At 41.9% G+C, this 18,206-nt stretch overlaps 1 protein-coding gene across 5 annotated transcripts in view; it reads left to right on the forward strand.

The window, feature by feature from the left end:
* Positions 1-18,206, forward strand: part of Atg4c (autophagy related 4C cysteine peptidase) — a 58,282-nt gene that overhangs the window by 34,320 nt on the left and 5,756 nt on the right. For all 5 annotated transcript variants that reach the window (XM_029540272.1, XM_021200493.2, XM_029540273.1 and 2 more), the window contains one exon: positions 4,519-4,638. In XM_029540272.1, the coding sequence (XP_029396132.1) occupies positions 4,519-4,638 (120 nt within the window). The remainder of the gene's footprint in view (positions 1-4,518; positions 4,639-18,206) is intronic.

Here is an 18,206-nt window from a genome sequence, read left to right on the forward strand (position 1 = left end):
GCGCTGCCGCTGATAGGTCTCCAGCCCTCAGATCTCACTGTGCTTTAGTCACATCAGGTGAAGGTTTTAGACTGCCTTACATGCCCAGGCATCCTTGCTTGGATACACACTTAAGTACACACTACTGAAACTGTGAAAGACAACGAGTAACACTCATAATCTAAAACCTTTTGTATTTTAATTGTTAAAATTATTTTTGTAGGTTTTTTTTTAGTGGATGAAGAAATTTAAATCATAAACATTTTTATCCAGTTCCATATAAAAAAAAAATCACTTGTCATCCTGATGTTTGAAACGAGTGATCTAAGACTAGCAGCGTTGTGAAATTTAAAATACAAGATTTAACTAGAGAATATGTTTGAATATAACTTTTGCTATTATTCTTACATGTTGATTTCTTACATTTTTAGAGTTGAACCTTTAACATTTTAAAACCAAATTAGGCTAGCTTCTTTCTTTCTGAACTATCATTTATTAAATGTTCTAGATAAAAGTCTATAGACCTCTATTGAACTCTTCCCTGTATCTCCAGGTGATTTTGTTCTATCTTTATTTAATATCATATTTGTGATATTATCTCATAAATATGTTAGAATATATTGTTGATTTAGCATGTGTAATTGAGTAGGATGTCCATGTCTTTAGTTATCTTCATTGAAGTTTTTTGTTTGTTTGCTTTTTGAGACAAGGTCTCTCTCTCTAGCCCTGGCTGGCCTAGAACTTGCCATGTAGATTATTAGGTTGGGCTTAGATTCATGGAGATCTGCTTGCCTCTGCCCCAATCAGTGCTGGGATTAAAGGTGTGCATTACCACGCCCAGCTGAGGGCAGTTGTTCATGTATAAAGCAGTCATATGATTTTCCAAGGAGACAGTGGGGCTCAGAGGAGCAGTTTAACAACCTTAGAGAAAACATCATGGAAAGACAGTAAAGAACTAGAAGAGAATGAGGGGAACCTGGGGCCTTACCAGCGAGTGCAGATTGAGTTGTAGGTCTTCATTGTCCGTGACCAGAATAAGACTGAATCTTAGCTGTTGGAGTGGGAGGAGCATAATACACGTGGGCATTCATGTGTAGGCATGTATTTATACATATGCCCATATGTATATATTACAAATATAATTTTATGTGCACATATGTTTTTGTGTACTCACAGGAAATATTTACGGTGTTTCTCCTACTCGACTTAAGCTCAGAGTTACCTGAGGGACTCTGTTGGGGGGATTGCACCAACCAGCTTGGCTCGCCAGCACATCTGTGGGGCATTTTCCTGATTGCTAATTGATATAGGAAAGCCACCATGAGTGGTGTCATCCTTAGGCAGGAGGCCCTGGACTGTCTAGGACAGTTAGCTGAGCAGAAGCTGGGCAACGAGACATCAAGGCAGGGAGCAGCATGCCTCCATGGTTTCTGCTGTTAGCTTCCCCCCCACCCTCACCCCCCCGCCTTGAGTCCTGCCCTGACATCCCTCATTTACAGACTGATCCCGAAGCTGAAATAAACTTCTGTCCAAGTTACTTTTGGTTCTGCTGTTATCAGGCAACAGAACCCTGACTAGGGCAGTATTACATATATATTATTAGTGAAATAAAGTTTCCTAAATCGGACACTGTGAGTTCTTATTTCATATATTTCCAGAATTATAGAATGTGGTCTTTAAGATGATATTTTAATTTTTTTTTAAGTATTATGTTTTGAGATAGGAATCTCACTGTGTCACCCTGGCTAGCCTAGAACTCACTTTGTAGACCAAGATGGCCTTGAACTCACTGAGACTCACTCTCTTCCAAGTGCTGAGATTACAGCATGTATCAACACTGCTAGAAAATAGTAAGTTCTTACAGGTAAGAGCAGCCCTGCTAATGGACATGTGTATCCGTTCCAGTTCTTAGGTCCCCAGTTCCAACTTCCAGAACCTAGAAAGGTCTTATAGTGGTGACTGTTTCAATCACCACTAATAAATTAAGAAAAATAATGGCATTAAAGTTATTGGACAGACAGACATGTGAGGAAGGTGAAGTTGTCAGACAAAGATACACTCTTTATGACTCACACATGTAAATTACAGGTAGCAGGCATGTTCTCTAACTGACATGTGAACTGCAGTTAGTAGGCATGTTCTTTACTACTTAGGCGGCTTCATCCCAAGCTCCAGACTAGCATAGGCATACATAAATACGGTTGTTCTGGTATCGTTTATATGTTTAGGTAATAAAATCCATTATGCCGGTAATTATTATTCTTAGAGCATATATAAAGAGTATGAACCCACAGTATCTCTTTTAGGAAATGAATTCCTTAATTAAACATGTCATCATGTCTAGAATTTAATAGGTGACTAATAATTGTTTGTTCAGGCAATGAATAAATGATGCATTAAAATGAAATAAATAGGCATTGATTCTTTTTTTTTTCCAGAAATATATTTCATTGTTACAGAAGGAAGTATACATTGTTATTACTCCCTAAATTGTGTATTGTAGGTAGAGGCTGCTATTATTAGACATCAGAATTTTAAAATTAAATTATTCATGCATAGCTTAAAGAGTTGTCATAGTGATCTTAGCCTCGCAACACCACTTCGGAATATATTTAAAAGGTGGACTTATTTCACAATAAATAGAGATGATTCTGAATTTAGATTAGTATTGTTCTGACTTCAGAATCTTAGGTAAACACAGAGCAACATGACTTAAACATAGAGATGGCTCTAAGGTGCCTTTCCAACTTCCACTCCTCGTGAGGGACAGACACAAGCAGCTTCACTTTTGAAATCAAAGACTTTAACTGTGGTGTGTGGGTAATTAATAAGTTCTTTGCAGACATCAAGAGAACCACAGGTTACAGGTTAGTGTTTGTGGTTCTTATCTATGGAGACTGTGATGAACAGGCACAGGCCGTTCTAGTAACTGACTCTAGAAAAAGCTCTAGTCAGTGCTTTGTGGTGGGCGAGAAGGACACAGTCACATGTGAGTTAAACCTGTGCCACTGGACCTTGTGCAGCCTTTCTGACTGTCTTTCTTACCAGGTAGTAAAAAATGGAAGAATTAGTTCTTGTTAGCTGTTTTCAACAAATTTTGCAAATGGCTATTTTTAGACATGCTCTATGTAAAAGACTTTCTCGTAAATATGACCTAGAACTGTGCCATGTTCCCCAACACACTCCTCCGAATTGCAGCTTATTGTTTTCTTAGCTTTTCTGTGCCTCAGATCTGTCTCTTAATCTCGTGAAAATAAAATAGCTGGCACCATATTAGGGAGAGTCCAAGGAAGCACTGCGTGTATTGGGTAGTGCTGGAGAGATCTACTTTAGCTAGCTCAGACCCCACTAATTAAAGGAGGTATTAGCTAAGCACTTTGTACAGTCAGGGTTTGGTGCATGACTACTGGCATGTGGTTGACTGTAACACAGAGCTGGCCTGCTCAGAAGGTATGTCCTTTGCAGAGCCCCCATGGGCGAGTTCTACCGCCTTATCTCATGTTCTTTATGGAAATGAACATTAGAAAAGAAAGTCGGAAGAAAATTTGATTATGGGCCAATAATTTTATACTCCGGAGGCAGAGGCTGGTGGGTTCCTGTGAGTGGGAGGCCAACTTGGTCTACATTGCCAAGTCTACACTAGCCAGGGCTACACGGTGACAGCTTGTATCATAAAATAAATGAACAAAACAACAAGAATAACAAAATCGAATACACAAAACTCTGAAGCTAACTGTATCAGTGTAGGACATTTACACAAGCCTGCGGTTTGTATGTTAGATTATAAGAATAATCTTGTTGAAAAAGTTTTAAGCATTAGGAAGAACCTTCATATATACATGTGCACACACAAGACTATAAAGAACCTTCATCCACATGCACACACAAGGTGTTTGTTCCGTTTTAATTCGAAACAGCTATAGTATGACATGAATTTTTATATTTTAAGAAAGCCTTATTTATTTTATACTAGATGTATGAGTGTGTGCATTTCATGCATGCAGTGCCCATAGAGGCCAGAAGGGGGCATTGCATCCCTTGGCACTGGAGTTACAGGCAGTTGGCAGTTGTAGGTGCTGGGTCCTCTGCAGCAGTAGCCAGCCCCCCAACATGACAGCTTCAATTCAGCCATCTGTTTACAGATTATTGGTTCATTTCTTACTTTTGGCTATATGGATAAAACTGCTATGAATTTATAAACAATGAAGAATCACTAATAAAAAAGGCTGAACTCAGTCTCAGAGATGGCTGGCTAACAGGGTTCTAGATTAGACTACATGTGCTGACTCCGGTGGTCTGTGTTTCTTCTTTTCTTCAAGTATTAGAAATGTATCCCATATTTGATGAACTGGCTTTGTTTTGCTGAACAGCACAGTGTCATGAGGGTGAAGGTTTGGTTAAATACAATGCTGATTCTTGTGCATCTTTATAGAGAATGGGGAGGGCTAAAATGCTCCTTAGAAAATATGTTTATTATATTTTGAGAAAAAGTCCACCAAGTAAGGGAAAATTAATTCCAAACTGTTTTAAAAATTACAGACATTCCACTGTCCATCTCCTAAAAAGATGTCATTTCGGAAAATGGATCCCAGTTGTACGATAGGATTTTACTGTCGAAATGTCCAGGACTTTGAACGAGCATCTGAAGAAATCACTAAGGTACCTTATTAAAATCACTATGTAATAATGTTGTAAATTACATGTTTTCTATTCCATGATAATAAATGTGTAAATTGTCACATGTACATACAAGTAACATTCCTCCTTGAATGTTTCTATTACTAACTTTGGGGAGCCAGCATTTGAGACAGATGGAGCCAGTGACTAGTTAAAAGTACTGTCCACTAGGTGGCAGTGTTGAAATAAAAATCCTGTAACTGTGGCCCTGGGCAAGCAATTAGGTTACATCCTATTTGAAGAGGATTTTAAAGGGCACTCCCTTAGGGGTAGAAAAAAAATTAATGAAGTATTTGATCAAGTCAAATTTCATTTCTTTTTAGACCAAGTGGTTCTTTTATTTATTTTTTTAAAAGAGAAGTGATATTTTTGGGTTTCTTAGAACTGCTTTACTAAACGAGTAAGTGTTACCTTCCAGTATCAGTGTCTTGTCTGGTCTGGTCTACATAAGGGCTCGCTGAAGTAGTTGCTCAGCCAGCTACTTGCTGCATTTAAACTGGTGCATGTTTTTGGTACGTGGGTACCGCTGAGCCACATACAGATTCAGTACGAGTAACTGGATGGGTGTCTGTATCCGGGCCAGGAGTTAGGCTGCCCTTTCATGGTAAGTCAGAACAGACTAGAATCACAGTGAGGCACTTGGAGCTGGGACTCAGATGTAACAGGGATTTTGTAAGTGTTCAACATCCAGTTGATTTTATTCATTCAGGAAGGAACACATAGTAGGTTAACATTTTACTTCAACAATGTAAAAATCGTTTGGAAATGTTAAATACAGAGTCTCAAATGGGAATCTTAGTTTACTTGACCTGCCAAGAAAAAAAAAGAGAAATTTAACAGGAATGTGACTGAAAGTATGAGCAAGGAGGAGGTGAGCCCGTGCACCCCTCCTCTGTCCACCCTCAGTCCTCACCTCTTCTCCCTCCATTCAAGGAGGAGGTGAGCCCGTGCACCCCTCCTCTGTCCACCCTCAGTCCTCACCCCCTCTCCCTCCCTTTGAGGAGGAGGTGAGCCCGTGCACCCCTCCTCTGTCCACCCTCAGTCCTCACCTCTTCTCCCTCCATTCAAGGAGGAGGTGAGCCCGTGCGTCCCTCCTCTGTCCACCCACAGTTCTCACCCCCTCTCCCTCCCTTTGAGGAGGAGGTGAGCCCGTGCGTCCCTCCTCTGTCCACCCAAAGTCCTCACCCCCTCTCCCTCCCTGGTGACAGGGAGGCTGTTGAGCAGAGCAGAGCTCAGAGCCCCCATTGCTCCCTTCCTTCCCTGACATCGTGGTTGACAGTGTATACCCTGCTTTGATGCCCCTTTGTCTTTGTGAAGTACCATGTATGTCCTAAAATGTATAATCCAGGCAATCTAGAGATAATGTTGATATTGATAGATATTTCCCACTGAAAGGTGAATTTCTCTGTTTTCTTTGGCTTACTTTCTATTTGGATCAGAATAAGTGTGTTTGAAACAGGAGCGCAGTCTACTCCTGTGGCCAAGGCAAACCGAAGCATTTACCAAGGAGTTGCATATTGACTTTCTGATCAAAAATAGCCATTATGGCTTTCCTCACCAGAAAAGCAATTAGAATTATCACTGCCGTATCAGAGAAAAGGGAGAAGGAAGCGCTGCCAAGATGGCTTCTGGAAGTACCGAGATTCTTAAGAGCCAGCAAGCTGCCCTCCGAAGCTGACAGCCATCACATGGTATCAAAGCCTGGCTTTGTCAGTCACTGTTGGGTGGGCAGTTCTAAGTTAAGCACACACCCTAACACCGGAATCTGGCATTTTCAGCCAACCCAATTGTTTTCTTATAGGATTTATTTTTTGTTTTCTCATGTTAAAAACGAAGCTAGGCAGTCTGGAGTGTCATGTTTAGCTGTGATGTTCTATGTGTGAATAGTCTCCGTATGCTGTGTGATTGGAAAATGTTAATAAAAATTATTAAAGTAATTATTGGATGGAGATCAGTCTCCAGGTGTCTACTGTATACAAAGCGTAAAATGGCCGAGATAGAGTTCTTGCTTCGAATAAGACATAAAGCTTCTAGACTCGAGTAACATTTATACTGAAGGAGGGGAATATGACAAGCAGACATATATTACATTGAATATGATAAGCGTCCATATGAATCTAGAGATAAATTGATGAGGAAGGAGGTGAGTTGAACCCAGAGAGATGGCATATCCAAGTCAAAGTATTTTATTGTGATGGTGATATTTAAGCTGAGCCTGAACGTGTACGCATAATTTCCATAGCTTAGTAGGTAGGGAACGTACTTAAAGCCAAGGAAATGATCGGGGAGAAGGCCAAGAGAAGCGACACTGTGGTGCACACCCAGGCAGGGTCCACTTTGACGGAAGCCCAGGGTACATACCGGGGCAGGGTCTCTGTCCTCTGACCATCTGAGCAGAACCCCGAAGGGTGTGCTCTGGAGACTTCAATTCTACCAAAGCGATCTTTTACACCAGACTTGGAAAATGACTTGTAAGTTAATCCAGGGTGTGATACCTTATATTTTCATGTGGCACTAAAGACACACACAAACACACACACAAACACACACACACAGAGTCTCCCTTCATATTAGAAAACATTGTGGGTATAGTGAACATGGTTCCCCCTTTCATTTATTTGTACAAAATTGTTTAAGTTATCAATGATGAAAAGAAGCGTGTTTCTTAATCATGCAGAGGTAACATACAGGGAGGCCATGCAGGAGTGTCTGTGGCTTAGGAAACACCAAGCTAGGAAGTGGCACAGCGGGAGTGACACTAGAAACGTACGCTGACATAATATTGTAGAGAAGTGTGAATGTCAGGCTGGAGCAGCACATTAATAATGTATTTTATGCCATTAAAATTTAAATTTCAGGCATATAGACATAGGAAGAAAAATGCCTGTATTCTAGCACAGAGCTTATGAAAAATTACACATATACTATAATTGGTTATAAACCCAGCGTAAGTGGCTCCCTCTCCAGCTGCCTTCCTTTGCTTGCTTGTTACTGGTGACTTACATATTGGGTCTGTCCATCACTCCCATTTTGATCCATCTATAAACATCATCATGTGCCCTTCAGTATGTTACCTAGGTTCTCAGGTTTTATTTTGTTGATGGTCATTTAGCTTGTTTCTAAGAACCTAAAATTGTTTTTTTTCAAGTTTTAGTTAAAATAATAATCTATCACTTGTATTTTCTTAAAGTTATTTATTTATTTATTTATTTGTTTGTTTGTTTTTCAGGACAGGGTGTGGGGGGGCGGCCCTAGCAGTCCTGGAACTAGCTCTGTAGATCAGGCTGGCCTTGACCTCACAGAGATCCACCTGCCTCTGCCTTCTGAGTGCTGGGATTAAAGGCATGTGTCACCACCTCCTGGCTAGAGTTATTTATTTTTGTGAGTATGAGTGTTTTACCTGCAAGTATTTAAGTGTATCACACGTGCTGCAGTGCCTATGAAGGCCAGAAAAGGGCATCAGACCCGCTGGGAGTGGAGTTACAGATGGCACTCCTATGTGGGTGCTGGGGATTGAACCCAGGCTCTGTGTGAGCACTTTGATCACCGAGGCATCTGGTCAGCCCTAAAAATAGTGTTTTAAAGAATATTCTTGTGCATATGTCATTCTTCACCATTGCATTAGATACACTCTGTACATCCGAGTGTGTAGTTCTGTTCGCCGCCTGTGGTCAAAGCTGTCCAGAGTAACCCTAAAAGCGGTATGCAAGGATTCCCAACGCCGCATGTAACGACACTTGTGACTGCCTGACTGAAAACTTATAAACAGTCTACTAGATAGAGTTAGGATCAGTTTGTATTTTAATCAGTATTTCTCTGATTGATAGTGACTTTGACCACCTAGGTGATGATGAATTCATCTAGTCAAGAGTCATTTGAATGATTTACACCTCCTGTTCTACAGAACTCCTCAAAGTCCATGATCCTATGTAGCCACACCCATTGATCTAACCTCGTTTTTCCTCTTCGTGTCCTGATAGGAATTTAACGCCCAGTTCCCTTTGCACAGTCAGGTTTGCTGAAGATGCATTTGTAGAAGTTGCTGACTTCTCAAGACTTGATGGGGTTGCTCTCTTTAACCCTGTCTCTGGTCTTTCTGTCATCCACTGTCCCTCCTTCCTTTCCTCCCTTATATTTTTTATGTCCTTTATATTCCTACATGATTTTTAACTTATTATTGAAAACTAACTGATTGCCATGGTTCAAATCTGAGGTGTTCCTCACAGCCTCATGTGCATGTGCACCTGAGCCTCAGCTGGTGACAGTGTTGGTAGCAGAGGTTACAGAAACTTTAGGAGATGAATCCTGGCCTGTGGGGAGGGGTCACCAGGGGTGGGAGGCTTCAGGGGTTACAGTCTTTTCCTGTTTCTGGCCCCATGCTTTTTCCTGGTCCAGTCTCCTCATACACTCATGCCACCAGGAGCAGAACTGTTCATACCTCCACGCCTTCCTGCCACGATAAACTGAAACCATGAACTCAAATCAGTCTTACAATGTGTTTTAATTAGGGTTTGTATTGCTGTGAAGAGACACCATGACCCAGGCAACTCTTATAAGGACAACATTTAATTGGGGCTGGCTTACAGGTTTTGCCCATTATCATCAAGGTGGGGGCATGGCAGCGTCCAGGCGGACATGTTGCAGGAGGAGCTGAGAATTCTTGATCCAAAGGCAACCAGGAGAAGACTGACTCCCATATGGTTAGGAGGAGGGTCTCATTGCCCACCCCCACAATGACACACCTACTCCAACAAGGCCACACCTCATAATAGTGCCACTCCCTGGGCCAAGCATATTCAAATCACCACAGAGTGCATTTGCCAGCTGTTTGTCACAATGATGAGTCATGGAGCACGAGGATCAGGACGCTGGGCCATCGTAGTGGCTCAGTAGACAAGGGGGCCTGCTGCCAGGTCTGACGGCCCAAGTTAGATTGTGGGGTAAGTTCCCACCTGCGAGGATCGACCTCTCTGTTTCTTCTTTATATTTTCTTGCTTTTAGTTTTATATATTTTGTGGCACTATCATTAATTTATGTACAATTTTGATTACTAGGTTGTACTCTTTAATTGAATCTACTGATTGACTAAATTTTTTTCTATGATTGATTACAATTTTTTTCATTAGATTTATTTATTTATCTCATGTGTGACTGTTGTGGCTGTATGGTGTGTTTCCCCTGGACATATTTGGTGCCCGAGAAGGTAGAAGAGGGCATCGGATTCCCCGGGACTGAAGTTACACATGGCTGTGAGCCTCCATATGGGTACAGGGAATTAAACCTGGGTCTGGAAGAGCAACCAATGCTCTAAACCACCGAGCTGTCTCTTCCACCCCTGGATGGATGGTTTGTTGTTTGTTTGTTTGTTTAGTTTTTTGTTTTTGTTTTTTATTTTTAGATGGATCCTAATGTATCCTCAGCTGGCCTTGAAACTATGTAGCTGAGGCTACTCTGATATCTATTCTCTCCCTCTCCCCTCCCTCCCCCCATCCTCCCCTCCCTTCCCCCCCAAATGATTGTGTTTATTATTCATGTGAGTTTATTGTGTGTGTGTGTGTGTGTGTGTGTGTGTGTAGGGGTCAGCTTGTCCCTTCTCCCATATGGATTTCCACAACCTAACTCACCGCAGGCCCCCTTACCCACTGAGCCACCTTGAAGGCCCAGGTCCCTGATTCTGTCACTTCTGCATCACAAGTGTTGGGATCACAGGCCTACACCACCTCGCCTGGCCCAACTAAATCATTTACAATTATATAATTGCAGTTGCTTCCTCTATCTCTGGTAGCATTTCCTGCCTTATGTCTGTTTCTCGGCTTCGCTGTCCAGAATCTGAGTCTTCTAGAACTCAGAATTCCTTGTGCTGTAGTGAGTGGTACCTTCCTGATGCCTCTGTTCCTTCTTTCTCACACTGCTTCTGTCTGGGGTCATTTTGTGTCACTCTTAATTGTTTCCGTGGTTATTTCCTGTAGTGCTTCTTGTTGATGAACAAATACTGTTTTTGTTTGTGTTTGTTTCGCATCCATTTAAAAGAGACAGTTAGAAATTTTAAAGAAGAGTTGAAAATGTAATACGGTTAACTTTGCCACGGAGCCATGTGAGAATAATTGCTAGCATGATGCCCCATTATGCTTGAAGAATTGAATGTGCACTTCTTACAAACAAGGACCTTCCCCTGCATAAGCTCAGTTCAGCTGTTCCAATCAGGGAAGTGACGCTGTTTATCACGTGGGCTTTAGGAGATACCACGAGGCATCCATGTATATTGACTCTGCTTTAATCTAGAGGAGTTTACCTTCTCCCATGACTTTATCTTGTACTTTTAAAGATGACCAGATTTGCTTAAACAAAACAAAGCAAAACAACGCAAAACAAAACAACCCAACCAAACAAACCCAAGACGTGGTTGTTAAGTTTCTAGCTTGTCCCTAGTGTTTGGTAGGTTTCTAGCTTGTCCCTAGTGGTTGGTAGGTTTCTAACTTGTCCCTAGTGGTGGGTTTACCTGGTGTCTCCTCACGGTTTTCAGGTCCCCTTTCAGGTCTCACAGCTTTCAGGTCAGGTGTATTACAGCAGGTAACACAATACTATCTTCCTACTGAATTTTAGTGGCTGGCACATGATTTCAATTTGTCCCTTTGCTGGTACCTAACTTCCGTCACTTAAGGTGATGTCTACTGCCTCAGTGCACTTAGGGGGCCAGAGACACACTATCCCTGACCTGTGTGGACGCGTGCTTTGCCCAGTGCCACCTACTGGCTTCAGAAGTGAATTGCCTTGGAGGTATTTTCATGGCACCTTGGGTTCTTTGTTTCTGCCTCTGGCATCACTTCACCCTACCAGGTTCTCCCTCCTTACAATGGACTCTTCCTTCCAGAAGCTTTTCAGTGGTGCTTTTATCTATTTTATCCATCCTTACGGTTGCTCTTGGTGATGGAGTTATTTTGCCACATGCTGTTTTATCAGGCTCTCCTAACAAGGGTATTTATAAAGTGGCTTTTAGCTATATTTTTTTTAAATCGGTAAGACTTGACTATAAAATAAAAAGATCCATTTTAAAAATCGTAAAATTATTTTTATTTTTTTATTTCATTGGAATTCTGCCACAGGTACTGTGTATAGAAGGAGACCTGTTACATTTTATCTGCTACCCATCCAAAGGGATGTGGACACTAAAGTAAATTATAAAAGTGCTAAAGCAAAGCAGAGCAATTGAATTTGGTTGAGCAAGGGAATTTGGTCCCTATAAATCAGCAATGCCGTTTTTATGGGCCCTGCCCTCCAACTGGGTCTTTCTCCACCTCACCCCATGTGTGCACCGCAGAGCCATCTCTCATCATCTCCCACCCAGTGTGTGTCTTGAGTGGTACCCGCTGACCTTCCCATCACTCTGGCCCATCACGGCACCTTCCTTGAAATGTCTGCTCTAGTTTCTTAACAGTCACCTTGCTACAGTCTGTTGCCAACCCAGCTGCCACCATGATCTTATTTAGCATGTGGTTAAGGGGCTGGGGAGGCAGCTCCCTGGTTAGGAGCACCCGATGCTCTTCTAGGGGAACTGGTTCTAAGCCCCAACACCCATGAGGTGGCTCACAACCCTTCATAACACCAGTTCCAAGGGATCTGATGTTGTCTTCTGGCTTCCATGCCACTGTGTGCATGCAGTGCACAGACTGACAAACATGCGATATACCCATTCCTATAAGATAATGAAATAAATTAAACATACAATTAAGATTGTGCTAGTAACTTGTCATCGCAACCTTCATAGTTTCTTTCCAACCTATTCCGAGTCAATGCTCAAACCTGTACAAACTCACAAGGCCTTATGGGGCTCAGGAGGGATCCCTGTTTCCTCTACCACCAGCCCGGGACCTCACCTTCTGCTCTCTTCTGCCAGCTCTCTTGTCCAGCCACAGTTGACTGAGCCTCTCCCTGCTCCTGCTTTGCTCCGTGTGTAGAATTTCCTCTCAACAGATGCAGATGTGCTCCTGTCCCTTCCTTTGCTTCTTCCAGGTCTTTATTCACGCTCTCTCTCTGCTTAGACTTTGAGCTGTCTGTGCGTGGTCGCTCCTTTCCTGGTTTGTCTCCTTACTGCCTGTCATTCATTTTACACACGTGTAACTCATCTGTGTGCATCCTGCTGCTTCAGGCACGCATATGCCTTTCCACTGCCCTGTTACCTTGGCAAAGTTCTGGAAAGTTTATAGTTGAATTACCAGCGCTAAGGAATGCTTGACACACTCTTGGGGTCAGTAAATACTTGTTGAATGAAAGACTGAATTAGAGAGGCTTTGTTAAAGGTTTTTCTTTTAAGTTATCAAAGCGCTCAATGATTGAGCTATATAGAGGGTCTTCAGTATATATTCACCTATTCCAATGTTACTTTCCTTAAATTTCTATGGCCTTATCTTAAAATTTATAATAGTTATTGACTTAGTACTATTAGTATGTATAACTCAAAATACACTTTTCAGAAAGCTACTTTCTCTATGTAATTATATATATATATATGTGTGTGTGTGTGTATGTGTATGTGTGTGTAAAGGTAATATGTACATATATCTTAAAAATCTGTTGATTGTGCCCAAGCTTCTCCATTCAGGAACAAAGTGATGACTCATGTGGGGTTAAAACCAAGCTTGGCTGACTCTCGCCCTCCCACTCCTGTTCCCCTGGGGCCTCCTCTCTCCCGTGTTTTCAGTTCTTTCCTGGGGATGATAATCCCAACTTCAGATTATCTGTCTTTGCTCTGGAGGCCTCGCTTCTGTTTCCTGCAGGGAGTTAGCTGTTGACAAGTTTGATGATGTAAATTCTTGTTCCCCCAATGGGACCATCTTCCTTTGGAAGCTCTCAGGTTTGATTCTTACTGCTAGCAGATCTGATATGCTGTGCATCCATGACTGTGCTCTTTGCCTCTCTGATATGCTGTGCATCAGTGAGCAAGCGCTTTCTCCCTCTGATATGCTGTGTCTCTCTAGTTGGTGCTGCCTGTAACACCAGTCTGAAGGCTGAGACGAAGTCAGTGGGGCTTATGAAGTGTACTCGGCCTGGTTTACTGTTTGGCTGTAAGTCAGCATTACACGTCTTCATTTGGGGTCCTGATCATTGGGTGTCCTTAAATTCTTTCTGTTTAAGGAATTTTTCTTGAAATTGAGAAAATAATTTCATTTCCTCTTGTTTGTTGTTGTTGTTGTTCTTCTTTTTTTTGGTATTGTCTTTTGCATCTGCATCCTGTTTCTCTCTGAGTTCTGTAGGGCAGACCCGAGGGCTTTCTGTAGCTTCTGCTAACACACCTCATAGACTTAGCTCGCACGCACTCTGCTCCACTGTCCTGGAAACGTTGTAATGGGAGGATTTGTATTTTCTCTCATATTCCTTTTAAAAATAATTGTTCCCAACCTGATTATCAAATAAGATATTCCTTTTGTTGGCAAGCATATTACCTGATAGTGCTACCGTTTGAGGTCAAAAAAAAAAAAATCACACAAAAAAACAAGAATATTAAGAAATTAATCACTGTGGCTGGAGAGATGGCTTAGTACTTAAGAGCACTGGCTATGCTTCCATAGGACCTGGGTTCAATTCCTGGCACCCACATGGCAACTTACAATTGTCTATAACTCCAGTTCCTTGAGATCTGGCACCCTTTTCTGCTCCAAGGGATCTTGCATGCCTATGAAGCATATAACTCAAAGAAAGGCGTGCGCGCACTTACTGGGCCTAGAGAGTTGGCTTGCAGAGGACCCCAGTTCGATTCCCAGAACCCACGTGATCACTAACATCCATCTGTAACTCCAGTTTCAGGGGGTCTGAACTCTGATCTCTGTGGATATCAGACATGAATGTGGTGCACAGCCTTATATACAGGCAAAACGCTCATACACATAAAATAACAAGTCTTTAGGAGAAATAGTGACAATTACTAAGTGGTGGTGCTGAGTCAAGCCCTTACAGCAACTCAAGGCTTCTCATCATCCCTGCCCCAGTCTCGTTTCCCTGAGAAGTCACCTTCCCTGCGATGATCTTTATTTCCAGCAGTCTTGAAAGTCTTTTCAAATTTCAGGTAGATCCTGTTGTTTAGCAGTTGTTGCTTTTCGTTGCTTGTTTTATATTGGGTTGGAATCCGCCTCTGTGAACCCTGTCCTCATAGAGTGAGAGAGTTAAATCGGCTTTCTCTTCTCAGGTCAGCGTTCCTGTCTCCACCAGCAGCGCCATTTCCCTCACCCATCACTGTCTCAGAAATGTCTTTGTGAGGTCACTTTGGTGTTTCAGGCGCGTGTTTATGATTGTATTCCCAGAGATGCTCCTTTCTTTAGCTCTGTGATCTCCACCTGCATCCTTTCCCCTTCTGGATTTGGTGATAAGAACTCTTGATTTCTTGTGTAATCTTTAGGGGTTTATAGTTTCATTAAAAAGACAAGAATAGACATTAATGGCAAATGACTCTATATGTTTAATAAATGCCAGAAGACTAATATTGTGATAATAATGGCAACAGCAGTATAAAGCCAACACACCAGGGACCAGACAGTCTTGTAAGACCTTTATACATGCTAGCAGATTCAGTCTGCACAGGAACTCTATTGGGTAGATGCTAGCACTGCTGGTTCTATGTCTGAGTAAGGTGAGACGGTCTTGTCAAGTAGCTCGCTCAGGCTGACATAGTTCTTAGGTATCTGGTTTTGAGCTGAGTCTGCCCAGTGCCACAGCCAATGTTAGTCATCTTTATGCTCAACTGGATGAGTTCATGGGGCCTTGGAGGAGCTGTCAGTGTGGTCTGAGATAGAGTCAGTAGAATGTAGCTGGGGCTGGAAGGATTGGTTGTCATGCAGTCAGGAAAGAAATGTGAGGAAGAGCCAGAAAATACTGTGGGGAGAAACACTAGGAAGAGTTGTGAGAAATTTGTGGTTATGAGTTGGGTGATCGAGCAAACAATGAAACCCAAGCCACCTTCTCATCTGACTCAGCAGGGCCTGCGAGGACCACGAGGGCTCTCGAGGACCACGTTCTCTGCTCTGTTGTCTGATTGGTCAAACTCACTAAGAATTTAGTCTCCGGCCCATCTGCTGACAGGGCTTGGTACCGTGGTGTCATTCTGGCCCTTTCTGGCCACAGACCCTGAAGATGTGCTTAGCACATGGCCTTGCTTGATTTTTACCATGAGCTCCACATCTGTGAATGGCACACAGACCCTGGCTACTTGTTTAATGCCCATCTCTTTTCCTTTTTCGTTTTTCTTTTACAGGAAGGATCCTGATTGTGTTTATGGTGTTAATGTGCCCACTCACTCATGTTCCTGCCGTCTCGGTCATGTAGATACACTTTGGGTAGTGAAGCCGGGTGGGAGCAGACTTAGACTTTCAGGGATGTTTCTCTGATGAATTAGGATATAGATGCAATGTTGTTTCTCTCCTATCCACTTCCCCTACCCTGAAGGCAAACTAAACATATGGGACATTAGTAATCTTACTGTAATTAGGAGAGGGAGGCCAGGGAATTCTAGAGACTGTCTTTTAATGTCAACTAAACAATCCAAGTTAAAAAAAAAAAAAAAGACCTCTTGTTGATAAACCAGTTCCTATTATTTAAAACCTTTGTTAATTGTTTTGTTTTGTATCTGCCATTTGCAACAACTCCACTTCTAATTAGTAGAAATTCTTGAAGGGAGCTAATTTGGGGAGAAAGAAACTGTTCTACTTTATTATGATTGATTTGATCTGATGTCACAATGAGCCTTCATTTGCTGTTGAAGGCTGTATAGAATATTAGTCGTATTAGAGTTAAGCTGCCGTGGTCAAAACCTGGCTTCGTCAGCTCGCTGTAGCCTTGAAACCATAGAGAAGCCGCCTGATCTTCCAGCGTTCACCACCTCATCTGTGTGCATGGAAAGTAACTGTGCTTGGCAGAGAAATAGCTGAAGCTCAGGGCAGATAATATATATTTTTAAAGATTTATTTTTTTATGTGCACAGTGTTCTGCCTGCCTGTGCACCAGAAAAGGGAACCACATTTCATTATAGGAGGTTGTGAACCACCACATAGTTGCTGGGAATTGAACTCAGGACTTCTAGAAGAGTATCTGGTGTTCTTAACTTCTGAGCCATCTCTCCAGCCTACAGATAATATTTTTAAGGAGGAGAATGTAGGATATCCTAATACATAGGAGAGATGAAGGGTCAATTTTCTATCTGTGTTTGGGATGTGGAATTAGATGGAGACAGTAAGTCATCATCACGATGTAAGGGAGTTAACAGTACCTGCAGTCTTGGTGCAGTTCAGTAATGGGGCTCGTGTAGTAACCAAGAATTCATGTTCCATGTGTGTCTATTTATTCTATGTGTGTTGGCATTTTACCTGTATATATCTGTGTATCACGTATGCCTGCTGCTTGTAGAAGCCAGAGAGGTATCAGGAGTTACAGTTGTTGTGAGCCACTATGTGGATGCTGGGCATTAATCCCTGGTCCTCCAAAAGAGCAGTTAGTGCTCCTAACCACTGAACCAGCTCTTCAGCCACGCTTTCATAGTTGTCTGTCTTCCTCCATCTATTATTATTACTATTATTATTATTTAATTCATCTATCATCTATCTATCATCTATTATCTATCTATCATCTATTTGTCTGTCTATATCTATGTGTGTGTTCATATGTACATATATTTAATTTTAGTTGTGGCATTTTAAGACAGTATCCTGATATATTTAGTCCAGGCTAGCATCCAACTCCTGACCTTCTGGGGTACTTGGGAGTGTGTCACATTCACGGGTGTGTGTCACCATTTCTGGCTCACAGTGTATGACAGTCCATATTGTCCATTTACACATATCACTGAAAAGGGTGTGTATAAGGAATGAAGACTGACATACTTTAAACAATTGGAAGGTTTTTCAAGGTGATTTTGACATATTTTATTTTTCATGTTTTTGGCTGGCTTTAGAATGTGACCAACGCATATGCTATAGCTCAGTACAGTGACCATGGAGAGTATCAACAGAGTGCTGTGAACTGGAGTGGTTTTACGTGTTTGGTGGTAGACAGTAGTAGAAAGGACTTTGGCATGGGGAAAGCGATCATTCATTCCCTTGTTTTACTCACGTCCTCCTAACTAGCTTTATGATGAAATAAATTACTCAACTCTGTCCTCTAGATTTTCCCTGTCTAAATTCTGAGGCCTGTCTACCCAGAACACAGATAAAGTATGATTGTATTTCCTGTAAAGATAACATATCTATGATTTGCTATTGAGGTAATAGAGCAGCTTCAGCATGCATTTAGCTATGTTGTGGAAAAAAATAGAATTTAGAGCGCTCAAGCCCCATTTTGAAATTACTTAAGCTTTTGTAAACTAATTTATCTTAAAAGTTTAAAAAATACTATTTTCTTAATTTATGGACAAAGTACACGCTTAAAAGTTTAGAAAAAAGCTGGGTGTGGTGGCGCACGCCTTTAATCCTAGCACTCGGGAGGCAGAGGCAGGCGGATTTCTGAGTTCAAGGCCAGCCTGGTCTACAAAGTGAGTTCCAGGACAGCCAGGGCTATACAGAGAAACCCTG

The sequence above is a fragment of the Mus pahari genome, chromosome 6 (assembly GCF_900095145.1).
Source record: "Mus pahari chromosome 6, PAHARI_EIJ_v1.1, whole genome shotgun sequence".
In the NCBI taxonomy this organism is placed as follows: Eukaryota; Metazoa; Chordata; class Mammalia; order Rodentia; family Muridae; genus Mus; species Mus pahari.